Raw genomic sequence first — 27,225 nt, 5'->3', positions numbered from 1 at the left:
GCACCTAATGCTCACAGCTGCAAGCCACGTCCTCTCCCAGCTTCCCAGAAAACGCCACGGCACCAAGCCATGTGCTGAGAAATCCCCCCAGCACAGTTTTCCAGCAAGACTGAGCCCCTTTGGCACACCCCTTTGCCCAAGAGACCCACACAGCATGGCTGTGCTGTTGTTCCCCCTGCCCCCCCCCCCCCCCCCCCCCCCCCCCCCCGCCAAACCACCCCAGAGCTGGGTAAGACCTGGAGCCTCCCTCGAGGGTCCCAAGGGTGCCGGCAAGCTGCAATGCAAGGTGCCTGCATCCAGCTGAGATATCAAGCCTCCTTGCCTTTTGGGACAAAACACACCCCCACCCAGCTCCTGTCCCAGCCCGCTTGGACCCCTCTCCAACATGTGAGACCAGGTGATATGCCTCAGAAAGACCCTCTCCACCATCAGCCACTTATCCAGTAATACTCTAATTACACCCCAGAGTTGGCCACCAAAATAGCTGCCGTAAATCACTCAGAGCTGCCATGTAATTTTTGCATGAAATTACAGTATTTTTTCCCCTGGGTTCAATTTCCTCCACACCAAGTTCTCACCGCAGCCAAATAATTAAAGCAGCCACACTCCCTTTTCCTCGGGTACCGCTTTAACTCCCTGCTGGCTGCCCCGCCGCTGCCCAGTACCAGGACTGTGGCTGGCTGGGGACAGCATGTGCCCCAACACCTGCAGGCAGCCCTGCCTGCACCCACGCTGAGCACACCCAGAGCACAACAGCAGAGCTGCTCCAGACCCAAAGGCAAGGCAGATCGAACCACATCAAGAGACGCCGGGGAGACCCAGCGCCCATGAGGGATGCAGAAGGCACCCCAAGCAGGATGCCAAGCCCCCATGGGGGGGTCCAAACCCCACCAGGCAAAGGAGCTGACTATTCCCAGGAGAGAAACCACCTGCCTCCTTTTCATCACCTGCAGCCTGCAGGAAGATGATGAGGGAAGCAGCGAGGCTCAGCCTGTACCATCCTGCTTCACGCAGCGATGCTTGGGCACCCGTGGGAGATGACTATCCTGTGGGGTACCATGAAATGCTGTCTTTAGGTCACTTGGCTGCCTGGGAGAGATGCGGGTCCCAGCCATGCGTCACCCTCATACCACTGTCCTGTCCAAATGTACAACCACGTGCAGCATCACGCTGACCTGAGCAGCAGCAGAAACCCCAGACCCCAGAGGGTTTTGCATTCAGCCCTGTCCTCTCCCATCTGTTCGGTCAAGGCTGCCCTGCTTTTCAGCCTGAGATCTACATCAGAGTTGGATTGTACCCAAAAAAGCACAGAAAGCTGGGCACGCAGCCATGCATGGGGGCACACGTGTCCCCCGAGGACTTGCTCTGCTTCAGGTCTTCCCCGCCTGCCCTGTGGCCCCATGCCATCCCTGGGGACCAGCTCCACAGGGACGCTCAGAGGAGCAGTGAGTCCCTCTGTACTGTGCCCTCCAGCCCCGGCCATGGGTCCTTCAAGGGGCCCAGGGAGCAAAGCCAAACCCTTTCCAATACGCTGTGTCCCATCCAGGACCCCAGCAGGTTTGTGCTGGCTGCTAGAGCAGAGACAGGCTCCCTGTGGTCTGCAAACTCCCTGGCAAAGGCAGCAAACCCTGGGCAGATGCATGGAGATGCATCCCAGGGCAGCCCCTGGAGATGAGGGGCTGGTTTGGTTGTGCATGGAAAGGTGAGGTTTGCTTTTCAAATACCTGCAAGGGATTTCATCCTGCCACCAGCAAGCGCAGATGGCAAAGACTTGGGAGCACTGGGGCTCTCAACCTCGAGGTGGGTGGGGACCAGATGGGTTGCCAGGACAGTGGGGACATCCCTGCCACCAAATGCTCTTGGCTGAAAGATTTTTCATAGAGCAGTTTCATTCTGATAAAAAAATCCCAGTTGTTCAAGCAAACAAGCATTTGTACTAGTTTCCAGGTTTTAGGGTTTTAGGTCCCACAGGTGGGGCAGGGAAGGGTTCAGTGATGCAATGCCTCTGGGTGAGAGGCAAAAATATTCGTCATGGGGACCTGCTGTACAGTGCAGAAATGTTGCAAGCAGCACTATTTAAAACACACCTGTGAAAATAATGAGCCATTTCCAGCCAACAGTAGTGTTGGGTCCACCTATTCTGGTCGAGCACAGGGCACCCCTGCCTGTCCTGGCCGGCTCCCACGTGATCCCTGCTGTCCCCAGGCTGCTGTCCCTCTTGCAGGACGCTGCTCCACACCTCAGCCCACAGCGATGCCTGCCATGGGCTGGCTCCAGCCACCCCTCCTCATTCAGCCTTGTGAGATTGCACATCCCTCAGCACCACCGGTGCTGGCTGGGGGTTGTGTCCAGCCCCGTCCCCTCCACCAGCACCAGTTGGCCCCACACCAGCCCTTCCAGCCCACGCACCCCACACCAGTGCACACTGCAGCACAGAAACCCTCCAAAACCCACACAACTCCCTTTTTTTTCTATTTTCAACTTCAATTGTTTTGTGTGCATGCACAGGAGATAGGGGGCACAAAGCCCCGTGCCACCAGCACAGCCCACCCAGGACAGGCAGGAACCGGCCACTGCAGGAAGCAGAGGCCCCCGTGGTCGCCCACCTAGTAGGGGCGAATGCACCACGCCTGGAGCTGGCACCCTGTGAGAATGGGGACAGGGAGGCAGTGGCACGAGCCACAGTCACAGCTGTCACCATGCCCCTGCACGGCCAGAAACACAGTGGGAAACGGCCTCACGCTGATGTCCCTCCTGGCCAAGGCAAGCCCAAAGGCACTGGGTCCTGATCCATCGCCACATCCTCCCCAAGGGAAAGGCTGCCCGGAGATGCCAGCACAGCTGAGACACCACCGAGAGTGGTACCCTCTGCTGTCGGGACCTGAGGGACATCAAGCACCTCTGAAACAGCCCCTGGAAAGCCACCCTGTTCCCCAGGTCGCACCAGCAGGTGGGCGCTGGTAACAACAGCAGGCGAACTGCTGCCTGCTCATCCCACGCAGGCAGGGAGGCTCAGCCACCTGCCCGCTGTGTGCTCACACTCACGCACGCACACGCGGACCCCGGGGCGAGAGGCATCGGAACAGGAGCTCCCGGCAGGGCTCAGCCCCGTGCCCACAGTGTCGCTCAGGCAGCCGAAAGCCCCGGCCTGTGCCCGGGGCTGCACTGCGCAGTCCCCAGCTGCACGCAGACCCTGTTGGGAGAGACGGCGAGACACCGGGGGGGCAGCCAGGGACCCCTTGCCCCGAGCATCCTGCACAACACACTCATCACATCTTGAAGCCCCTCCAGCACGCGCTCGGCAAGCCAAAGTCATGCAAGCAGAGCAAGGTCACCACAGCCCCCAGGGACGTTTCTGCAGCTCCAGCCCCCGTTGGCTGCAGGGAAGAGGGATGCTGCCCCCACCCACACAGCCCGGGACTGCCTGCAGTCAAGGGAAACTGAGGCACAGAGGGGGCTGTGGCAGAGGGAGCTGCTGGCAGAGCTGCTCCATGGCCAGAGCTCCAGGCATCAGCCCTCCCCGGACATCTGCTATGCCCCAGAGCCCCAGCTGTCCCCAGGGCCAGCCCAGCCCTCCCCAGACCTCATGCCCTGCCGCCTGCTCACAGCTTGCAGAACCCACGGAGATGGCCAGGGGGTGATGGTGCCCTGTGGGTCTCCCCGAGGGGGAGGCTCTTATGGGTCACTGTCACAGCGTGTAGGGCAAGGGGCTCAGAGCTGGGGGTGGCTCCTGAGCAAGAAAAGGTCCTGGAGGTGAAGATGGATGGGGGGGTCCCATCCCTGCTCTGCCCTGCATAGCCCCGAGGAGCACCCATTGCAGTGTCTCACCGTGGCAGCCAGCGAGCTCCCCCGGGGCTCCCAGCCCCCACTTGATGCTGGACAGGAGCCAAAACCAAATGTGCTCTCAAGAGGGGAGATGGAAAAAGCTTCATTTCCCGGGGGGGGGGGGAGTTGAAAGGACAGCCACCGACCGAGGGCTGGAGGAGCTCCAGTCAGTCGCACAGCCCTGCCCACGATGTCACCAGCCTGCAGCGGGGTGTCACACACCTCTCTCAGTCACATACACAGGGGTACAGCATGCACTCACCTCGCACTTGTATACCCCCAGCCCCACCACACGCACCCCTTGCACCCACCACACAGCCCCCCAGCCCCAGCACCCACCCGGTGCCTCACAGCACCCATGCCCGCCCGCCCAGGCACGTGTCCCGGCATGCATGCCGGCTGTGCAGTGACTCAGCTGACCCGACCAGCAGCAGCTTGCTTTGCACCTGCTAATTATGCCCCCCCTCCCCGCCCCCACCCCCACAGCTCCTCGTGCCGGGGTCTCGCCAGCCTGCACTTACTCACAGCGCAGGGAGCCAGGAGGAGGGCAGGCCTCCCCCACGCACATCAGCTTGTGTGCTTGTGCACAGGTGGGCTTGCAACCCCGCCATGCCTCAGCAAGTGCAGGGGCTTGTGCCATTCATGGCAGGGCAGGGTAAAACCCTTCGGGGAGGGAGGCTCCGGCAGCCTGATGCTCCCCACCCACAGGGTGCAGAGGCAGCGCCAGCATCCTGCAGCCTCCAGGTGCCCGCTGAGCCCTTTTTCGGGTCACTGGGCTTCCTGCACAGCCCCTCAACAGCTGAGCAAGGCACGGGGCAGCCTACACACTCCTGGCATCACCCCACGCTGACACGATGCAGGGTTGCGCCAATGTGCTTGCACCCTGCTGTGAGCACAGCCCCACTGGTGGGTTTGGCAAGGGGGGACCCCCTTGGGACATCCCCCTGCTTTGAGGGCTCGGCAGGACAGGGCAGCACAGGCAAGGGCACAGCGAGCCAGTCCTGCCTGAGGTGATGCACCCAAGCAGGGGCCATGCAGGAGAGGAGCTGGCTGCCAGCAGGGCCGTGGCTCCCCAAAAAAAAGACCCAGCAAACAGCCCCTGCTTGTGCTCACCTCCACGGCCACAGTGAGTGGGGAAAAGCACAGGATCCATGGGGAAATCCTGGCGACAGCTGCGCTGCAGGCTCCGATTTCATCCAAATACAAAATCCCCCCGCAGCCTCAGCACCCAGGCTGGGGCCCCTGCAGCTGGCCCAGCCGGGACTGAGGACCGTTGCATCAGCAAGGGAATTTCTAGGCTCCTGATCTGCTGCTGGAGAAAGCACCTGGGGCTGCCACCATCCCAGGGTGCTCTCCCAGCCAGTAGCTGGGGGCTCCCCCCCTCCCCTGCTCCAGGACCCAGTGCTTAAACCTGCTGCAATGGGGTTTAGCCGGGCTTCTTCTGGTCTCTTGGAGGCTTGAACTGGGCGCAGGGGGATTTGCCACTTGGGATGGGATGAAGCAAAGCCGTCGGGGATGAGCAGCAAAGCTGTTTATAGAGCCAGGGGGGCAACGCCAGCTGCCAGGACACTTTCTGCTCAGTACGTTCACCCCAGGACAAGCTCACAGCATGAAGGGCATCACCTGGAGGAAAACAGCCCCAGCACACAGTGGGATGCTCAACATGCCTCACCAGTGCCCTCGTGGAGGTTTAACACCTCCTGCCAAGACCAGTTGTTCAAAGGTGACCAGGAAAGGGAGTTACTGGCTGTCTTGGAAAATTTCCAACCTCTCTTGCCTGTTCTTCCCTTGGGAACACCAACTCTCCACAAGCCTAGCCACAGCCCCTAGCCTCCCTGAGCCGTGCTTCTCCACCCACCCCAAAGCTGCCCATTCATGGGGCTCCCCAGCACCAGGCAGACCCATCAGGCATCTTCAGGTAGCAAAGCATGGCCTGGGCTGTGTGCCTGACAGGCAGGGCTGCCTGCTCCCCCAAAGCTGCTGGGTCATTTGCCTTATCTTCCCATCCCTGGGTCTGGAAAGAGCGACCCTGGGGCCTGCCAGCCTGTCCCCACCACCCAGCCACAGCCACCCAAGGCGACCACAGGCCACCACACAGGCATGGCTCTTCCACCAGCACTCTGCTTTAGGGTGGCAAACAGCTGGGTGCAGCAGAAGGCAACGGTTAGGCTGAGGTCCTCTACCTGCCTGCTGGAGCCAGCTCCCGGATGCTGGGTTACCCGGGAAACCGCAGATGACATCGCAGGGGAGGCAGGGAAACTCTGCCTGAGGTGTTCGGGATGCCATCTCCGTTGCCAGGGAAACGGCGGGCGACATCCCGCAGGTAAGCTAGGGTGATGCACCACAGCCTCATCTACCTTCTCCTCCTCCAAGGGGGTCCCTGCCCTGTGCCAGACAGGCACATGCCCTGGGGTGGGCAATGGCTTGATCCCCACCTTGCCACCCCCCGGGGTACTTGGCAGGGTGATGAGGAAGGGATTTTCCCCCTGGGGACATTGCCACCTCACCTGGGGCTGCTGGGGCTGGGCTGGTGGCAGCAGGCAGAGAGGAGCTGCTGTGCCCCAGCACTGGCTGAGCACTGTGCTGCCTGCTACCCTCCCCCTGCTGCTGCCTGCTTGCTTTGTCCCCCTGCAGCAATGCCCAGGGACATGTTCCCCTGCCTGCAGCTCCCCAGCATCAGACCATCCTTCAGGGGGTTGCCAGGGGGCTGGCAGCAATCCCACCCCAGGGATCCAACAGCACTCCCGGGTTGCCTTTGGATTAATCACAGTCTCTGTTTTTCTCTCCAATGCCTCAGAAGCACGGGGAACGCCCCAAGATTTCCTCCAATGCCCCAAACTTTCCTGGCTGTAAATCTCAGCTGCTTGCCCCCACTGGGGATGCATCATTACCCTGGGCAGGGTGCCCCCCTCTCCAAGCCCTACGTGATCACACAGGGTGGCAGGAAAGCCACAGCCGCAGCCCACCATGGTGGTCTCTGGGCTGCACTTGCACACACGCTGGCCGTAGGCAACAGGCAGCAGTGGGCTGCAGGGATGCTTCCAGCCCAGGTACTAAACCAGCAGGACCAGGGGTAACAAGTCAGCAGAGCCACCACGGGGGCTGCCGGTGGGAGGAAAATGCACAGTGTGGCCCCTGGCCCCCCAGCACAGCTCTGAAAATGAATCAGCAATGACACACAGCCCAAGCAGGAGGCAGACACACCTGGGGAGGCAGCGGGGCTCCCTGTAGGATGCTGCAAAGCAACAGGATCACAACAATCCCCCTTCTGTCTGTCTCAGAGGAGTTTGCCCCCCGAGGCAGAGCAGTTTTACCTGTAATGGTAAAAATTACATCAGCCAGAGCCTGCCGGAGCAGCTGGTCCCGGTGCCGCTCGAGGGAGGAGCTGGATCCACCCCAGCACTGCCAGAGCCCCGCAGGGCCACTGACCCTGAGCGATGGGCGCTGCAAGCAGGGCTGGGAGGCGGCTGGAACGCTCCAGGTCAGGCCATGCAGCATCCTTGGGGCTGGTTTCTAGCGCTGATGAGTCTCTCCGGAGCAAGAGACCCTGAAATCCTGCCCTGCCTGCACAATTGCTGCCCACCACTGCAGGCTCTTGTGGCCCTGGGACCCTCCTCGGGTCCATGCTGCCAATCAGGGTCTTGTCTTTCAGTTGGAGAAATGAGACACTTGGAAACAAAGCCACCAAAAAAATGATGTCTGGGGGGTGTGTGTCACAAAATGTCCAGAAAGGGGCAGGAGGAACCCGTGCCCAGACCACCAGGTGGGGAGACAATGCCCAGCACCTGAACTGCAGGGGTCTGAACCCCATCCACAGCCACCTGGTCATTAATTTTAGGTGTCTCCTGCGGGGGTGAGGGAATGGGGACTGCAGCAGGACTGGGGTGCAGTGCCTGGGAGGGGGGTGGAGGATGCTGGGGCACAAGGAGATGTGGAAGCGACAGGAAGCCACACGGCGCTGCAGTTGGGCTACTCCCGACTCCCATCTCCTGGAAGCCCATTCTGAGGGGTCTGTGTGGCCCCAGCTCAGTACCTCCTAATTGGGGGTGACACCTCCACGGGGTCCCTGGGCTGTGGGCACCTGCCAGCAGTGCCAGCCTGGGTAGGACCCCATGACCAGCATGCCACCTCTCCCAGTGGAAGCTGTGGGGGACAGGACATCCCCATCCCGCTGCCGCCCAGGCTGTTTCCTGGGGGACCTGGCAGCCCTTCAGACGGGCGCCTTCCCCGTGGGGCCCCCACCCAGCTCCCACGCGCTGCCGGCCTCCCAGCTTCGTGACACTGAGCTTTAATTGAATTAGACGCTGCTGCCTGGGCAGCACAGCCTGCAAACCATCCTCGAATTCCTGGGCACGACGCCCGATCGCTGTCTGCAAGCCAGCACCCCCCCAGCGCCTCCTCCCCCAGCACTGACCCAGAACCGAGGAGCCTCCAGTCCCCCCGAGCAAGCTGGGGGGAGCGGGGGTCCGGCTGGCCTCAGCGGGGCTCGTTACACAATTAGCCCCAGCGAGCGATGGGGTCGCAGGGTGCAGCCCGCAGGGGGGAGCCCCCCGTGCCTCTCCCCGCCCGGGTCAGCTGCGCCGCGGCAGCCGAGCCAGCCCGTCCCCGCGCCAGCTTCCTCCGCTACAGAATGTACCGAGCCCCGGCGGCCCCAGCCAGGGACACGATGTGCTCCCACTCCAGGCCCTGTTTTTCCTGGCCAAGCTCCTGCTCTGCTGGCGGCGGGGCAGCCGGGCGCTGTCACTCAATGCAGCTTTTGTTCGGTCCCCGCTCGCCTGCCTTCACACCTCCTACCCACCCCTTCAGCCCCTCCGTGAGCCCCCCATGACTGTCCCCAGCCGTGACCGTCCCCTGGCCTCTCCCGTGGCTCCACCACCACTTTGATGGCCCTTTCCTTCCCCACAAATGCGGCCAGGGCTGCTGGCAGCGGTGGAGGCAATGCTGTCCTGCTGGCAGGGCAGCCCAGCATCTGTGAAACCGCAGGCAGCGCCAGGCACCCTCCAGATCACCCACTCCCAAATGCCACCCCCCCACAGGGAGGAGGACATTGTGCCCTTTCTCCTGCCCACAGCCTCGTCCTGCTGCGTGCACAGACTTGCAGCCTGTGGTTAACAGGTCAATCTATACCTCACCCGTGTGTGTTCCATGGGGTGCAGGGTACAGACCACAGGACATCTCCCCCTTGCAGGGCTCAGCACATCATGCCAGCCCTATTGCTCCCCATGCTGATGCTGTCCCAGCTCTACAGCACTGCTGCCCTCCCGGGACCCCGCAGGATCCCCATCCCCACTGCCACAGGGGAGAAACCCACACACAACAGGCAGCTGGTGAGGGCAGCACACAGGACTGCCCACGCAGGAGAGCCGAGCGCATCCTCCAAGTCCTGACACCCACTGGAAAATGGGTATTTGAGGTCCAGTACAGCAGCTTATTTCAGCTTCCTGGTCTTTAAACATTTCCTATAGTAAAAGCAAAGTAATTGCTAAGAACCAGAACTGCCAATATATTGTTTAACCCCCAGAGGATCTGGCTCCTGGCTGCCCAACGCTGCCAGTTCTCCTGTCTTCCCCTTTCAGCCAATTTTGCTATCTGGGCCAGCTGACCCAAATTTGCTATGCTTTTGTCGAAGAAAAAATCCCCACCAGCCAACAACCCCAAATGGTATGAAACCCAGCTCCCCACCCCCCAAAACCTTCACTGACCCCAAAAGCCATCCCCACACCCACTGGCTTGGCACAGCATGGCTGGCACTGGGATCCCAGCACCGCGCATGCTGGGAACGGGTACAAGTACACATCAAGATAAAGCCCAAATGCTCAGGCACAGCTGGGCATGAGGCTGGTCCTCCTGCCCCACAAACCCAGGCCATGGGGCCATGCAGGATGAAGAGGAATAGGAATCGCATCCCCAAGAGCATCCCTACAGCCACATGTGCCACCACTACCTTCCCAGCCCAGGGAGGGTGCATCCTGCTCCCAGGGCTTGGCAGGGAGGCAGAAGGGACACACTCGCCCAAGCAGAGCCACTCTGGACCCTTGTCACCCCCAAAATCACCGGTGGGCCTGGCTGCTGAGCGGTATGTCCTCACACGGAGCTGCACGTGTGGCCCTGCACTGGTGCAGTCCGCCACTGTGCTGGGAGCCCCCAGACCTGCAGGTCTGGGGAGCCATCAACGATACAAACCCTCCCCATAACAGCACCCCCCACACGCCCTGGCATCACGGCAATCACCCAGCAATGCTCCCCCCACCCCTCCATCCCTGCCCATACCCTAGGAACAGTGCTCCCACCCTCAGCACCCCACAGATTAAGCTTGGTGGCATGGCTCCTGTGACCCAAAGCCCCTCTTTTTTTGGTCCCCTTTTTTTGTGGCTGCCTTCCTCCCTGGCAGCAGGAGGGGGGGTCTTTCCTGCATCCGTCTGGCAGCTAAGCCCCTGTAGCCACGGCGGCATTAGCACCAGAGCTGCAGGGAGCTCCCCGGGGAGAAGTAAGTGGATCAAAGGGTTTTAGCAGCAGACGGCTCCCAGACAAATCTGGATCGTCTTCAAGGCGGCCACTTGCGGCTACAAATGCACTTTCTGCCTGCAGCTCCCCAGCCAAAAGTTTCACATCAGCTTTATTGCATTTAACCCCTCACTGCTCCCGGACTCGCAGCCACCCAGGGCCAGGAGCTCCTGGACCCACAGCCAGATCCTGGCTGGATGGGGTCTTGACTCCCCCCTGGGGCAAATCCAGCCCCGCAGAAATGGCTGGAAGGATCAGGGTGCTGTGTGCTTGTGCAGAGACACCCCCCCTTAAAAGAGGGGGTGTCCTGAGCCAGGCAGTGATACAAACTGCTGGCCAGTCCAGCTCACCCCAGCATCCCTGGCACCGTGACAAGGAGGAAACTGAGGCACACAGCATGGGGGAGCAGTGCGGAAGATGGTGAAGCCCCCAGGGCCATGCACCCCAACCCACCCCTCCATACCCTGCCTGTGCTGCCCACCAACGCTTGGCAGCAGGTGGCAGGTGACAGACACCCCTCTGTCCCACCCCGGCCAGCCTGCCCCCCCCCCCCCCCTTTATAGCACCCCCAAAGCCAGCCACTGCTTGCCAGGCGGTGTGGCAGGGAGCCGGGACAGGGAGCAGCTTTGTTGGAGTAATGCTGCTGTGAATTATTCAGAGTGCGATGATAATTATAGGCGCCCCCTGGTTCTACTCGCTCTCTGCAGGCAGGAGCAGGATTCATGCCATGGAGAGGGGCTGGGGCAGGAGAGGAGTCCTGGGGACCAAGGCTATTGCCAGCCCCGTCTCCCTGGGGCTGTGCCACTGTGGGGGTGCCCCAGCGAGGCAGAAGACCCTGGGCATCCTGCCCCCCTGCTGAGGAGCCACCTGTAGGTCTTGGCTGGGGGGCCATGGGGCCCTGCCCCAGACCCCCACAGCTGGGTACCTTGCTGGGGCCTTGCTGGTTAAACTGGGAGCTTTGGGAAGCCAGGATGGGCCCACTGCAAGCACTGCGCACACCGTGTCTCCCCTTGCTGCTCCATGTCTCCTCTTGCTGCCCTGTGGCAGCTGCAGCACCCCACGTGTCCCAGCCCTGCGCCCCACATTGCACAGTCCCACACCCCAAATCTCCCCACACTGCATCTCAGCCTTTCCACGGCACTGTACCCCATGTCTTCCCACTTCACCCCCCAAATCCCAGCTGTGGGGTCACACCCCGCACCCTGCACGGGTATGAGGACGTGTCCCTGCCTCCTGGGGATGGGCAGCAGGACGGGCACAGAGGTACCTGCCAGGGCCCCACCACGCATCCCGGGGTTCCCCCCGCATCCCCCCATGCCAGGTCCCCGCCTCAAAGCCCGCAGCCACCACCGCGAGCCAAGCGCAGGGCTGCCACTGCCATAAACCCCACGGCCTCGCAGCCGGCTCGGGGGCCTGGCAGACAGCCTCCGCACAGCCGCTCCTTGGCTGGCGCACTCAGGCTCCAGGATGGAGGGAAAACAAGAGAGGGTCAGCCAAAAAATACGCATGGAGGGCGAGCAGATCCTACCACCGGGATCCCAGCACTGCCTGCCCATGAATGGGGTGCTGGAAACCTCAGCCAGATGGTCCTGACGCATGGAGGACAACTAAGGACATGCCGCTCGGAAGATGGGGATGCTGTGCGGGTACCAGTAGCCACGCTGGGGCCGTGCCCGGTGCCACCTGCCAGCGCGGGGTAGGGGGGCACGTGTGTGCCTTGTGGGGCTGTCCCAGCAGCAGCGGGGAGGTAGCCAGACCACCTCTGCATGAGCATCTCCCCTGCACGGCATGCAAGGAAGGGCTCAGCCCGCAGCTCCAGAGGGGTGTGAGGCAGCACCTCCTCACCCCATCGCCAGGTGAGCCAGACCCCACAGTGCGGCTGGGTTCACTCCCCTCGGCCTGGCAGCTGACGCACCCGTCTGGCATTTTCTCATTACACTGAGGCTGCTGTCTTGCTGCATGCGTTTGCCACAGCATTGTCAGTGATGGCAAAAAACCTATTTTGCAGGCTCGGCAGCACTTGGGGGAAAGCCAGGTGAGTGGCAGCACTCTCCAAACACCCATCACACCAGCGTGCCCCAGGACACAGAGGTGTGCTAGGGACCCCCACCCCATCACAGCAGAATGGTGCCCAAGGGATGGCACTGCACTCCCAGTCCCATGATCCAAACTGCTTGTGCTGGCGTGCCATGGGGCGAGGGGGGACAGGGGTCACCCCCTCAGCTGACACACTTTGCAGTGACACCCGTAACCCACAGAGCACAGAGGGGTCGGGGAGGCAGAGCTGAGCACACCAGGGCTTGAGGGCATTGTCACCCATGCACAGTGGCCCAGCAAGATGGAGCTTCCCAGTGCCCAGGGTGCACTGGGCCAACTGGGAATCCCACTGAAGAGTAGGTGAGAGTGCCCAAGCTGTGACTCCAAGGTGTGGACCCCACTAAGGGCAAGACGTGTGGGGCAGAGGTCAGGGAGCCAACAGCTCTGGTGAAAGCCAAGCCCATGGTGCAGTGTGTGAGGGCAGCCCCCCTGCCTGCACCCCCACCCAGCCCCAGCAGCCCCAGGTTAGCAGGGTGGGTAGGGGGGCTCCAGGTATGGGGTGGGCTGGGTGGGAGTAGGAGGGCAGTGGGATGTGGATATGGGGTGTCCAGCAAGCACAGGTGGGTTTCTGGGTGTGCAGGTTCAGGGTACGGGGTGCACAGTGGGACTGGGTACAGGTTTGCGTTAAGCAATGTCTGGGTGGGAGTCTGGGCAGGTGGGGTGCAGGGTGTGAGGTACAGCGTGCAGGTTTCGGGGTGCAGGGTTGGGCATGCAGGGCATGAGGTACAGGACACAGGGAGATGAGTTTGGGGAGCACAATGGAGGGTGGAGGGTGCAGGTTCTGGGGTGCAGAGTGCAGGGTTCGGGGCACAGGGTGCAGGATCAGGCTTTGGGGGGCAGAATCCGGGGTGTGCAGTGAGGGGAGCAGGGTGCAGGATACAGGTGCAGGCTTTGGGGAGCAGAGTGAGGGGTGCAGGCTGCAGGTTTTGGGGTGCGGAGAGCCGGGTGGTGGCCTGGCACGGTGCAGCACTGCAGGGAGGCTGATCCCGCATGCCTCAGGCTGACATTCCTGCCGCTCCCACCTACACCCAGCAGCACCCCACACCCCAGCCTCCCTGTCCCACCTCGACGTTCCTCGGGGCCGCAGCTGACCAGGCCTGCCCCAGCCGTGCCTGGGCAGGCTGCGTTCCCCCTGCCAACCCTGCCGGCCACGTGCCAAGCCTGGCGCAACTCCCCATCGCCGCTGCACCACCCCAGCGCCGTGCGCGGAGCCCAGGCGTGTCTCCAGCTGCCTGGCATCACGCCCTCCCCCAGCCCCTGCCTGGCCCCACCTGCCTCTGCTCTCAGGGCGGCGTGTTCAGCCCCGCTGCCTGCTGGAGCCCGGCGGGCTGCAGGCAGCTGCCCAAAAGCAAGGCACGCCAGGCACAACTGCAACGATGTGCTGGGTCACAGGGCTGGCACGGCACTGGGTGGATGATGGCTGGTCCCCAGGCGTGGGCAGAGGCACTATTCAGCATCCGCACCAGGGCCAGGGGCAGCACAGGGAGGAAATCCAGCACCCTCCATCCCGCGCTTGGTACCCTGATAAGAAAGGTATCAGCAGGGGACCACCATCGTGATTCTTGTATTTGCCTTAAAGATATGAAATCCAGCAAGAAGCGGAGGAGCCTCGCAGTCCCCATCACTCCCCATCGTGGGCAGCCAAGGCCCTGCTTTTCGCCCATGCATAGGTGAGCACAGATGAGTCGCGCTGAGCCGCCACGCACACGCGTTCACCACCCAGCATCCTGCAAGAAATTGAACGGACGGGTCCTGCAATTAATAACTGTGATACAATAGAGTTGATTATAATAATTGGCACAATAATTGTGTTACACCTAGGGAAGGGTGTAAGCAAAAAGCCCTGCAAAAGAGACTCTTTGTCTTTGCTTTTTTGTTTTCTCTCCAGCTCGCAGGTAATACCCAGGAATGGGCAAACCCTCTTTTAATGGACTCTTAATAATGCTGTAATTTCCCTTTGCAGGGAAAGTTTTCCAAACAGTCAAAGATTCAAAACAAAGCAATGATTGTTCCTATTAGCATTAAATTCTACTCTGGGAGAGAGAATAAATCAAGCAAGGGGATTCAATTCAAAACAGAACTATAAAAAATCCAATAATGATTTTTTAATATTAATAAGAAAAATATATTGTTATGCACCCTTAGCATTTAAACTTCTAATCCAATCAGCGCAAAGTGCAGAGATAAATCACAGCCACAGAGGAGAAGGGAACAACCATCAAGCAGGCAGCAATAAAATGCTGTCTTACATCCCTGGGACAGGCATAGGTTTGACAGTCTCAAAAAAAAAAGCCAAAATTTATGAGCCTGTCGCTCCTCACGCTTGTTAATCCCTTCCCTGCATCTCTGCATGCGCCCTCCACCTGGGGCAGGGAGGGTGCACAGGCCGGCTGCGGGACAGGCAGGTTGCAGGCAGGAGGTGACACAGCCTGGCTGCCCGAACCCGCCGGTGGGCCATCGCGGAGCCGGGGACTTGCCCTTCATCCTGCTTAGACCTGCTCCTGGCAACCGCCAGCCCTCCGAAGGGCCGACCGGCCACACAGCGGGATGGGATGGCTCCTGGTGCCTGGCACCTGCCGGGGAAGGAGCCAGCGCACCCGCTGCTGAGGGAGGACACAAGCATGGTCCCAAGCCAGCGCTGTCCCAAGCGTGGCCCCCAGCATGGTCCCAGTTGCGGTAATCCCAGCTCTCCCATCCTCAGAGGCCGCACCAGGCATTTCCGATCCCACGCTACCAAACACACCCAAGAGCCCAGGGAAGGCTCCAGGGATGCTCAAAACTTCAGTGCACACTGACACGGTGCCCGCTGCCACCAGCACCAAAGGCCACCAGTATGGAGCCAATGGTACCCACAGGGTCCCCCCATCTGCCTCCGTTCCCATCCCCCATGCAGACGGGATGGCAGGCAGCCCTTCCCGCCCCACAGGTCCACCCCAGTGGAGCGGCAAAGCCACGTGCGTGGCCATGAAACCCCCCTGCGGAGCCAGCCACCCCGGTGGGCTAGGAGATGTCCCCTGCTTTGCCAGGGTTCCAGTCCAGCGATAACCCTGGCAAGGCTCCCCCCGCGGCTCCCGCCGTGCCACCCTTGTTGAACTCATTACAGATAACGGCTCCACAATTCACCGCTGACGCAGCCGGGCTATTCCCCCTGATTTATTGGCTCCAGCAGATGATGCGCTGCCACAGGGGCCAGCGATGAGCTTGGGTGTGCAGCGGAACACCAGGAAACGTGGCCAGCAGCTCTCAGGTCCCCTCAGGTGCCCCCAGACCTCGGTGCTCCTGCTGAAAGCAGCTACATCCAAGGGGAGGAAAATGCTGAACCATGGCAGCGGGAAGGAGCAGGGAAGCACTTGCGGCCGCAGTCCCGGCCATGCGATGGCCGAGGACAAAAGACATCTCAGCCACGCAGGGAGTTCCTGGCCATCTGGCAAACTGCTGATGCCACCAACCAGGGCAAGAGGGCATTTGGGGACAGGGGGACGCTCCCTGGGGCTTTGCTCCTGCTGGCTCCCAGCTGCTGAACTCCTGGGGGAGGCTGGGGTGTGTGCGTGTGTGTGGGTGTGTGTGTGCAAAGGATTAATTACAGTTATTACAGGTCCAAACCTGACATGGTGTGGAGCGTTTCTGCTCCACTTTTGCTTCAGATGGTTTGGGCAGAGGGTTGGGGGAGCAGGTACCAGGCTCGTCCCCATGCTCCCTAGCTTGGGACCTCGTTTGGGTCCCATGCAGCCAGTGACATCCCATCTCAGGGTAGCAGAGCTGCTCCCCGAGGAGCGGAGGGCACCCAAGCCCTCCTGGTACTTTCCGGTATGTTTTAAGGGCGGAAAAAAAAGAGCTGACACATCCCTGCACCTGGCTTTTGGGCTCTCCCACTGCCAGCAGCCAGGACTGAGGTAGCTGCACAGTCCTTCACGTGGAATAAGCAGCGGCACTGGGAGCACAAGGCTCCCTGGCTGGTCTACCCAGACAGGTGGCCCAGAGGCTCAGCCCTCCACCGAGGGGATGCCCAGCGAGCCCAAGGAGGAGGGAACCTGCATCCCACTATCCCTGCACTGCCCTGCCACCCCTGCAGCTGAAGGAGATGCCAGCGCTCCCTGGGGCAGCGTGGACACCAGCACATGGGACCGTGGCTGCAGAGTGCTTGGGGACCTTGGAGCGTGAGCAATGCCACCGCTCAGCGTTGCAAGGCTTTCCCGCTGGCTCTGAGCAGGAGCTGGCACCCTGGCATGCAGCACCCATCCCCGATACCATCCCCCCGGGCCCTCAGCAGAGCAAAGGCTGGGCCCGGAGCTGCCACAGCCTCGTGAGCGCCTGTCTGCTTCATACCCCGGTGCTGGCCCCTGCGGCAGCCTCCTCCCAGTCCCACAGGAGCAGAGCCAGACTCCCCGGGAGACACAAAGGCTGCCCTGGGGAGGGCGAGAGCTCTGGCAGGGCCAAGTTGCCCAGTCATGAGGCCACAGGCAAGGGGATGCTCCTCCCCGGGGGGCACCCAGAGCCCAGCTGAGGGGTACCGCCATGGGGTGGGTGCGCAGACCGGGGTTTGGGGTGAGGGGGATGTGAACTTTTGAACCAGCAGGCAGGAGATCAGTGCATTACCTTAACACAAGTTAAAAATAACCGTCTCGTCTCTTGAAATGAGCCTGTCTGCAATTACAGCTTGGCATGTCTGCTCCAGAGCGTCCCTGGGCTGGCACTGCGCCAGGTGGCAGGCAGCTCCAAACAACCCTCGCCTTTCTTCTCTTTCTTGGGGTTGGCTTCCCCCCCTCCCTTCCCAGTAAATCCAAGGTGGCTGCTCAGCACCCCAGCTCAGGCTCCCCACCACACACTGACCCAGTGTCATATTTTCCAAAGCACCCAGCCCCTGCAGTACCCACCGCCCCATGGCAAGGCCATGTCACCCCTCCCTGGTCCCCAAGGACAGGGGGATGCTGCCATCAGCCCATGCTCCCAGTAGGGCCGTGCAGTGGTGCAAGCCAGCCCAAGGTGGGCTCAAGGCTCCTTCCCCACACTGCCCTTGCACACCTGATGCACATCTGACTACAACGTGCAGGTGTGAGCACACACAGCAGTGCACGTGGCAAGCCCAGCACACGAGTCATGTGTGCACATGCCCTGCCCCAAATGCACACGCACAAGTGTGCAAGGGAACACGGGCAAATTCAGACATGTGCACAGGCAGTGGATGCCCTGCGGCATTGCTGCCTGCAGCTCCCTGTGCTCTGCCCTGCTCTGTGGGCAGGCACAGAGCAGGGTTTGCCTGCACCAGGGTATCAAGGTGGCGGAGCAATCGCCCCACATACCCCCATTGCCAGCAGCCAGGGCTGTCTGGGAAACCTCTTCTGCCCCCCAGGCTCCAGGAGAGCAGTGAGCCACGCTGCATTGCTGCTGCATCCCTGGCTCATTGGGTGCAAAGTGCTCTCAAGCCTGGCACCCATGTCCAGAGGGCCAACAAAGCCCAGGAACCTCCCTGCTGCCAAGCCCCGGCACAGGGCATAGCCCCGATGGGCACAGCTGGACGCACAGGGTGCCAGTGGGGTGCTGGGGATGGGAAGGGTAAGCCCACTCTTGAAAAAGCAGGCATCAGCCATGCACACCCCAACATCACCCCATCCTGCTGCTAACACCCCTGGGGCAGCCCCCCACCCCACAGAAGAGCAGTGGTCCTGGCAGGGCTGGACACCCCATGGCCAGTCCCATAGCAGACAGCAGCTCAGGGATGTTCCAGAATGCTGGAGCACCATCACTGGGAGGGAAGGGACCAGCCTGCTTTGGGGGGTCCCCATACCCCCTCCCAACATCGGCTCCCTCCTCCTCTCTGCAGCGGGTGAAAGCAAGCTTTGTGCTGGGGCTTTCAGTTCTCCTGGCTGGCGCCCAGCCAAGGCACCACATAATAATGAACAGATGCTGTCCAAAATGAGCTTCAGCAGCAGACAGGCGAGCCTTTCCGCGTGTCCTTCTGTAACCCAAAGTGCCTTTCACCTCGGCACTAATCAGGCACCTTCAGCAGGAGAGAGGAGCCAACGGGAAGTGTCAGGCTAATTATAAGTAATGCGATCGGGGAGTGGTGAGCCCACCACCATGGGCACAGGAGGGCTGTGGAGTGGCAGGACGAGGGGGAGACCCCACACCCAGCTCCAGGGCATCCCCACGTGAGACCCAGGGGCAGTGGGGCTTGGGGTGGACCTCGGGGATGGAGGGGGCAGCCTGTGGCTGGCAGTCCGACCGTGCCCAGACCCTGCTGCAGCAGTGGAGAGATTCATCCCCCTCCAGTGTGCTTCTGCGAGGACACGGTGGTGACAGGTGTCCAACCCGCTCCCTAAGCCCAGGGGACCTCCCACAGCTGGCAGCATCCCGGTGAGGATCCCACCGGGATGGGAAGCCGGGCCAAGGATCTCCAGCTCACTCCTGTATCACACCTGGCCTGACCCACTGGGGGCACAGCCCCCCTGCAAAATATTTGAGTTTTTTTAAGCACAATGCCAAACACCAGGAAATTCGTTTCCCAGCCCAGGATGCTGGTCCTCCCATCACAGCACCCAGCAAGCAGGAGGGAGGGATACACACAGGGAGCTGTGCGTGGGGACGGACGGAGATAATGCCGGGCTGCGAGCGCTATTCTAGTCCATAGGATCTTAACTGTAGTTTATATTCCAGCAGTTATTAAAAATAAAGGGGGGAGAGTGGGGGGGAAAGCTAAGATCAGAGCAAGCTGTTCATTTGGAGCCTTTCCCTTGGGTTTAATAAAGCCCCACTCACTGCTGTAGTATCATTTTTATGCTATCATAAAGCCGGACCATTTAGCAGGTTTGTGTTACTTCAGCAGTTAGCGCTGCATGAAAAGTGATTCCAGAAGAATGGGGGGGGGGTGGGTGTGGGGTGCGGGAATTAGAATGAAGATGAAAATCTCCAAAAGGAGAGAGAAAAATGAGGCAGGAAGGAGGAGAGGAGCCTGGGGGATTCCTCACAGACATGCCGCCAGCAGCACCAGAGCACATCACAGCAGCTTGGAGCAGGGAGTGAGTGGGCTCCCCTGTCCCTATGCAAAGCTGGAGACAAGTGTGGAGTCCCCTGCTCCAGCCCTGGGATGCTGAAGGGTCGGGTACCCCAGCTGAGCATCCCGGGGCACCCTGCCTGTGCTGTGGGAAAGGGCCGGAGGGGTCCCCTTACATCAGGGGGACCTTCAGGGGCATCTCACTTGTGGGGACTGGAGAGCCGGGGTGGCTTATCCAGGGGCTCTTTGGGGGATGAAGCAGAGGGCTTCTCCTGAGGTGAAGAAGCCAGCAGCTCCTCCCAGCCCTGCTCACCCCTGGGACGGCCGGGCTCTCCCAGCCCCTCTGCTCCGGGCCATGGGCAGCTCTCCGGGAGCATCGGGCTCTCCATGCTGCTGGAAAAATCTCCATATATGGAGAGGATGGGGATGACGAGCCGAGCCAAACCGCCCCACAATGAGCCCTGGCTGGGCAGCCCCCATGCAGACCCCCACGAGACCCCCCAGGGCTAGGTGGCACATGCTGCTCATCCCAGTGTGGCCAGGAGCAAGCCTGCTGTGTGCCCCCAGAGCCACATGACCCCAACTGCCCCATAACTGCCCCCTTCGCCGCTGTGCCATCCCCCCGCGGCACCGCTGGCACCCGGGCTGCCCTCCGCAAGGGGGAAGTTGTCCCCATTAGTCCCAGGTGCTGGTTTTGAGCCTCTCCAGCCACACCAGGCAACATTCCAGGCAGAAGCATTAGCCACCATCTAAGAGGGGAAGGGCAGGGGGTGGCAGCAGGGACAGAGCACGCACAGCCAGGAGCAGCTCCCCTGAAGGATGCTCTTGCCATGCCCTGTGGGGTCGTGCTCCCGGACAGAGCTATGGCTCTGCCCCCCTGGGGTCTCCATGCCCAGCAAGGAGGTGAAGCACCCCAGTACACACCAAACCCTTGGGCAGCGCAGGGCACTCAGACCACGCTCCTACCCAAACACTCTTTCCACCCCTTTTTTTCCCTAGCTCAGTTCCATCCTGCCCTGCAAGGGGTCAAGGACACTTGGGGGTGGTGGCAGGGTGTCTGCATGGCAGCCCCCAGCACCAAGCACACAGTGCTCCCAGCTCCCACAGGCCAGCAGGAGCCAGCAGCTCCGGTCCCCCATGCTGGGAACAGCCGCCACGCTTCCGACCCAGCAATATAAAGGAGGAGGAGGTGTAGGGGAGGGCTGGAAAATTAAGGTTTTCAGCACTGTCAGAGCCACATCAAACAGGCATCCACCAGCTGATTGCTTGATTGTTATATTTTGGATGTCAAACCGGAGCAAGCAGAAACCTTTAAAATGCATCAGTGCTGCTGCCTTTTTGACGAAGGGTGTTGGTTTCCCATTAACAAGTGGAAAGCGTGAGCTGGAGCAGAAAACTTCAAGCGCTTTGGAATTGATAAAATAACAACTCCCTAATTAAGCAGAACTGTCAGTCAACGGGTGCCTGCTGCCCTGCATCGGGAAGCATCAGCATCAGCTCCCAGTGCACGAGTCCAACATGCCGACCCAGCCCACCACGGCACAGGAGCACAGAGGGATGGGTATCCCAGCGGCCACAGCATTCCCCCCTCCCCGTTAAGACAGAGCTGGGTCCTGGTCGAGCACGGCTGAGGCTTTCAGATACTGTGCCTCAGTCTACCTCGCCATAAAACCATGCGATGCAACTGGCAGCTTGGCAAGGAAGCAGAGGCCTGACCCCAGAAGGCACCTCGTGCCAGCATCCCTCCCCTCTGAGCGGTAACTAACGAGCCTGGGGGAACGTATCACCAATGGGCACATTGGACACCGCAGCCAGGTGCGGGTGCAACACCCCCACAGCCACTGGATGCAGGAAGGGGTCCTGCTAGGAAAGTCCCCCCAGTGCTGGAGCAGGGCAGGGAGGGTCCTGCCACACCAGCAGCAGCACAGCCTGTGCCCGTGGGGATGCCGTGCCCTCGGCTGGCCTCCCAGACCTCCATCATCCCCGCTCTCCGAGGCATGGGGAGGCTGTGAAGGAGCTAATTAAAGGAGCAGCAGTCCATTACCCGAGACCCCCCTTCCACACTGCTGTGCTGGGTAATGAAATGCTTTAAATCCACCACGCTTCTCCCAGGCCTGGGGCAGGAAGGACGTGGCATCTCCAGGGGCTCTTTCATAAGCCACCAGCAGCTTGTTACCACAAAATTGACTGCCCAGCACTCTGGGAGCTCCCTCAGCACCAGCAGCTGCCAGCCTGCCCTGGTGAGGGGTGCACAGGGGTCACCCAGGGGTCCAGAACAGGGGACAGCCAGGAGAGACATGGGGCTGTCAGGAGGGCATTTAAACCCTGACATGCTGGTGTCGAACAAGACCACCAAGCAAAGGGGGAACACCCCTGCATCTTCTTGCCCCGGGCTCTTGCCAGCCCTCGTACTGCCAGCCCAGGCTGTGGATCAGGCACCTGCAGCACCAGGAAAGGCCCCAGGGCGCCCACCCCAGTGGGTAGGCGGGGCAGGCAGGGCATTCTGCTGGGCAGCCCCAGCCCTCCCGTCTGCCTTGTGACCAGCCGAGCGCTGGGCTGGGAGGTTTAAGCCACAGACAATGTGGGGCAAGGGGCTGCCAGGAGGGAGCAGGCAGCAGCAGTGCAGCCCAGAGGACACAGGCAGAGCCACGGCGTAGCTGCTCCGACCGGCGACGGGCCAGGAGGGCAGAGAGCATCCCACCCCAGGGTGCACCCAGGCAAACCCACCCGAGTGAGCAGCCCCTGCCAATGCCCCTTCGGGTCCAACAGCAGCTCGACACCAAAGCTGTCCTCCCTGTTTGCACATCACACACCACAAAGCCTCCAGGGACGCAGTCCCCCTCGAGAAAGCCACCAAACCCCGCACCAGGTGATGGGACTCCATTGGTGGCACCTCAGGCAGTGCCGGTGTGGGGACGCAGACCAGGCATTGTTGCTACAACTGGGGACACCAGGACAGCGTGGGGGGCAAGGGACAGGTTGCTCCCACACGCTCCCTGGTGGAGGCTCTGCCAAGGAGAAGGTGTTGGCCCTCCCGTGGGTCTGGGACGCATCGGGACCCCCGGGTGACAGCTGCCGCGGGGGAAGGCCACTCCAGCTCTCCAGGGAGGATGCCCTCGAGGGTTGCCTCTCCAGGGCTGATGCGGGCACGCAATGCTGCTGCTGTCACAGCCTGTCCTTGCCCAGGGGCCAAAAGCCGGTGCTGGTGTAGGCGGGACGGGAAGCCTGTGCCACCTTGCACACCCGCACAGACACACCCATGCATTGCCACTGTCCCCTGTGCAAGCCCTGGCACGCCCAGGGAGGACACGGCTCGCTCCTCTGTCCCGTGCAAGCCGTGGCTGGATCAACCCCCAGCACAGGCCGCGACAAGGATGGCTGCTGTCCCCGCTGTCCCCAGCCAGGGTCCTTCCCGCCCAGGGAGGGCTTTGCTCCATGGCTTTGGCTCGTGTGCCAGCACTGGGAGACACGAGCAGCCCCCTTCCCCGTCCTGCCCGGCCGCAGCTGGGCACACAGACCCTGTTCACGGCCCCATGCCCTCGCCCTCACTCACCCGGGCTGCCCTTCAGGGACACCCGCCTGGGGGGATCCCCAAACATCCCAGACCCCAGTGACAGGCACAGCTGCCTGGGACTCCCTTCACTCCTCATCCCAGCCCTCCTGGCCACCAGTCCAGAGCCCAAATCAAACCTCCCCAGCATGTCCCCAGACCCCATCAGTGCGTGCTGCCCGCTGTCCCTGCTGGGTGCAAGACTTGGGGGGACCCTTCTCCCCCCATGCACACCCACAGCCATGCAGGTCTCACCCCAGGTGGATGTTTTAGAGACCCCCACGCAACTGCCACCTCCTGCCACCTCCACAGCCCCCGACACCATGCCCCAGTGAACGTCTGCCATGGGGGGACACCGGCTGCCCCCTGCCCACCCCTCCCAAGTGAGGCAAGGTGGAGAGGATGCCCAGCGTCCACACAACGCCAGCTCCCACGGCCTGGCCACAGGTGCCACAGACAGACAGAGTCCGGCCTCCCTGCCCCAAAAGGGCCCCGTCTGCACCCCAAAAGGACCCCCCAAGGCAGGCCAGAGTCTGGCCGCCTCCGCCGGAGCCAGGGCATGCCTGCCAGGACCGCAGGCTGGTATCGGAGCCCCTGAAGCCTCGTTACACACTAATCACACTGGAGGTGACAGGGCTTAGGGGAGGGCTTAAGAGAAACCGTCTCCTTTTTACTGACACCATCTGGACACAGGCAATTGCTTCCCCCTTCCCAGCGCAAAGCCAGCCGAGCGTCAGCCGGAGGGGCACGGGCTGGTGTGACCCCCCCCCCAAGCACCTGACACCCTCCGTGCCCTCACCCAGTGCTCCGGGGAGGTGGGTACGATGTATCGCCTGCTCGCCCCAAGCGTGGGGGGGATTACTGCCCGCACCAGGGATTTCTCACAAGCCCACAGTGCCACCCGGGAGCAGAGCCCAGGGATGCCGGTGTGGAACCTTGGGGGCCGCATGCTGCCTGCGTGGCCCCCCGGGGAGGGGGACACAGCCCTGTGGAAGGCAGGGCAGCCAAGCTGGATAAAAGCCAGCCTGGAGACACCTGTTTTGGGGGACAGCCCTCCCTCGGGCCGCCCCCCAGGCACACCACTGCTGCTCTGGGACCTGGCACGCCTGGGGTCCCCGCAGGCAGGGCCGTGGCAGCGAGGTTGTCACCACCATACCCCGGTGCTCACGCGGCAGAGGAGAGCGGGCACGACCCCCTTGCCTGCTGCCACCCCCCTGCCCCTGCCGTGCCGGGGGGGCTGGCGGCATGGTGCTCCAGGCTCTGCTCCCGGCCAGCAGGCCACACTCACCCCGCTTCCAACGGGCAAATACCCCAAAACTTAACCGAGCCCTTACCCCCCCACACACCCCCTAGACCGTGAGGAAAGCGGGGATCCCCCAAACCTCCCAGCCCACGGGAAGCATCCAAGCCCCGGTGCGCCTGCGGGAGTGGGGCGGGGGGGGGGGGAAGTTGAGCCGGGGGGTCGCGTCGGGGGGGTCGGGTACCTTCCAGCCGGCCGAGCTGTTGCTGTCTCCTTTATCCTTAAAGTAGGGGACGTATCGCACCATCCAGTCGTAGATCTGCGAGAGGGTGAGGCGCTTCTCCGGCGAGCTCTCGATGGCTTTGGTGATGAGGTCGGCATAGGAGAGGTTGCCCCAGGCGTTCCGCCGGGAGGTCTTGGCCTTGCGGAGCTGCCCGACGTCCGCGCCGGGGGGCGGCAGGGGGGCGGCGGCGGGTCTGCGCTCCGCCGGGGCCGCCGCGTTCTCGGCTCCCTCCCCGCCGCCGGCCGCCAGCGCCGGGGGTCCCCCCGCCGCGCCCCCATCCTCCTCCTCCGCCGCGAAGTCGGGGTGGGGGAGAGGCCAAGTGCAGGACCGGGGCCGGCTCTGCGGCTCGAAATCCGGGTCGATCTCCACCTGATGCGCCTGGAGCTTTTCTTCCATGGTCCCCTCCCCGCCTCTCCCGCCCCCCCCCCCCCCCCCCCCCCGACAACCCCCTCCCCGGAGTTACGGTCGGTTTCCACCCAAAAAAAGAAAAGGAAAAAAAAAAAAACCACAAAAAAAACCACCAAAAACACGAGAGGGAGAGGAGTGCGAAGAAGGGCTCCAAGCTCGGATGGAGCGGGAGAAGGGGAGGAGGAGCCGCTCCGTGCGCCGGGTCCTGGCGGGCGCAGCCCGAAGTCCGGCGGAGCTCTAGGAGGCGGCTGTGCCCGGCTCCGCGCCGGGAAGCGTGAGGCTAACGGGAGACGAGCCGGGGAGGATGCTGCATATTCGTCGGTCGCCTCTCAAGCCCCGGGCGAGACGGGGGGGGTGGATTTTGGTTTGGTTTTTGTTTTTTGTTTTGTTTTGTTTTTGTTTTTGTTTTACCGGCCGCGGAGCTCCGGAGTTGTTCCCGGCACGTTGGCCAGCGGGGCGGCTGCGGGCGGGCAGGGCGCGGGGGCTGCCGCATCCATCGGCGGAGGCTGCACCGGGCTGACGGCGCGGTCAGGCAGCAACAGATGAACCGGAGAGACCGGCGGCGGGCGGCATCCTCGGCCGGGGGACCGGCGTGCTCCGGCGCCGGGGCACCTGGGCGGGAAGAAGCGGGATGGAGGTGGGCAGGGAGCCTCCGGCACGGCGGCCGCGCAGCCTCCCCCCCGGGGCGGCTGGGGGCCGCGGCGGGCGGCCCGGCGCTAAGTCCGGCGGCGCGGCGGAGCCATGCTGGCGGGGCGGCACGCACCTGACAGCGCCGGGCGAGGGCGGCGGCGGGCGGGCGGCGGGCGGCTCCCCGCCCCTACGCCCCCCCGCTCCGTTTCAGCGGCCGCGCACCTGCCCGCCGCCGCCGCCGCCGCCGCGCTGCCGCCACGGCGCGGGCGGGCCACATTGCCGGGGCGGCCGCCGTTCGCTTGCTCCCTCCCTCCCTCCGCCGTGCCCGGCCCCGAATGCGGCCGCCGCCGTGACACAGGGGGAGGGCCCGGAGGGGCGGGGGAGGGCGGGGGAGGGGAGTGCCCCGGCGCCGGGCGGGACGGAGCGGAGCGGGGGAGCCCCAGCCCCGGCCCCCGCCCCGGCCCCGCCACCGCCGCCGGCCCCACGTGCGCCCCGGGCGCCCCCCATTGTTGCCCCGAGCCGCCGCCGTCGCCTCATTGGCGGGAGGTGCCCGGCGGACACGCCCCCCCCGCCCGCCTATTGGCGCGGCGCCGGCGGGACGCTCGGCGGAGGGGGGGGATTGGGGAGGGCGGGTGACGTCAGGGGTGCCGGCTGCATCCGCGCGTCACCCCGGGCAACGCCGCCGCCGCGGCCGCGCGGAGGAACACGCCCCTTTACTACGGGCCACGCCCCCGATCCCACGCCCCCCGCTGACAGACCACGCCCTCGGAGGCACGCCCCCGAGCCCCTCCCCTTCATTGGTCCCGGCGGGGCCGGTGACTCCCCGTGACGTCACTGCGGGGGCATGTGATGACCATGAGGTCAGAGCCACGAAGCACACCCGGGGCCGGGGTGGAGGCCCGCAGCCCCCCCAGCTCCCCGCCGCCCCCCCAGCTCCCCGCCAGGCCCAGCAGGGCAGGGGGCAGCCCCTGGCACCGCAGCCCACCTTACCCCGCCCGCGGGCCGCTGCCCTGCCTGTGCCCTGGCACCCCCTGCTCCTGCCCTCGCACCCGCCTCTGCCGCTGCACCCGCTGGGGACACACTCGTGACCCCTGCCTGCACCCACCTGGCCGCCTGCCCCTCGGCGTGCATCCCCCCGGGACGCACACCCACCCCAGCACCCACTGGGGACACATGCCTCACTGCACCCACCGGGGACAGGGGTGTCAGCAGCTGTGTCCCCCCTTGCCCCCTCCCCACGCAGCCTGTCTCCCCTGTGTGTCCCCAGGGGCTGCTGCCTGCCTGCCTGCCCCACACTGCCCACTCCGACTGCCCGCCTGCCCCAATGGCCCTGGGGACGCTGTCACCCAGCGCCCTGGGTCGCTCCGGGGCTTTGTCACCCTGCTGCCACCAGCCATGCCTCTGATGGAGTCTTCAGTGCCAGTGTCACACATGGCGCTGTCCCTGCGGTGCCCGGGGCCGGGCCAAGGCTCCCCAGGCAGCGCGGCTGCAGGCAGCTCCGCTAGCCTCAAGGCTCTGGTCCGGTGGTCCGGCGTGGAAGGGACCCCGAGGGTACAATGACAGGGTCAATACGATACAATACCCAGGAGAGGCTGCACACGTGCCCCGTTCCGCACTGCCGGCCAAGGGGCAGCGGTGTCTCTGGGTGCCCCCGCTGTCCCCCCGGCTGGGGGCTGGGGTGTTGTGCTCCCTGACCC

At 63.0% G+C, this 27,225-nt stretch overlaps 2 protein-coding genes across 2 annotated transcripts in view; both read right to left on the bottom strand.

Moving 5' to 3' along the window:
- FOXO6 (forkhead box O6) overlaps positions 1-24,886 on the bottom strand; it is a 38,864-nt gene extending 13,978 nt beyond the window's left edge. Inside the window, exon 1 of the mRNA XM_055706176.1 lies at positions 24,452-24,886. Coding sequence (XP_055562151.1) covers positions 24,452-24,886 — 435 coding nt within the window. The remainder of the gene's footprint in view (positions 1-24,451) is intronic.
- Positions 24,887-24,960: 74 nt separating this feature from the next.
- LOC129735630 (translation initiation factor IF-2-like) lies at positions 24,961-26,961 on the bottom strand. Its single transcript, XM_055704888.1, has 3 exons — positions 26,823-26,961; positions 25,662-26,060; positions 24,961-25,510 (listed from the first exon to the last, which is right to left on the bottom strand). Exons 1-3 carry the CDS (start codon positions 26,959-26,961, stop codon positions 25,179-25,181), a joined length of 870 nt encoding a protein of 289 aa, XP_055560863.1. The 3' UTR covers positions 24,961-25,178.
- Between the last annotated feature and the right edge of the window lie 264 nt (positions 26,962-27,225).

Source organism: Falco cherrug, chromosome 3, assembly GCF_023634085.1.
Source record: "Falco cherrug isolate bFalChe1 chromosome 3, bFalChe1.pri, whole genome shotgun sequence".
In the NCBI taxonomy this organism is placed as follows: domain Eukaryota; kingdom Metazoa; phylum Chordata; class Aves; order Falconiformes; family Falconidae; genus Falco; species Falco cherrug.
This window is presented reverse-complemented; position numbering and strand designations above follow the sequence as displayed.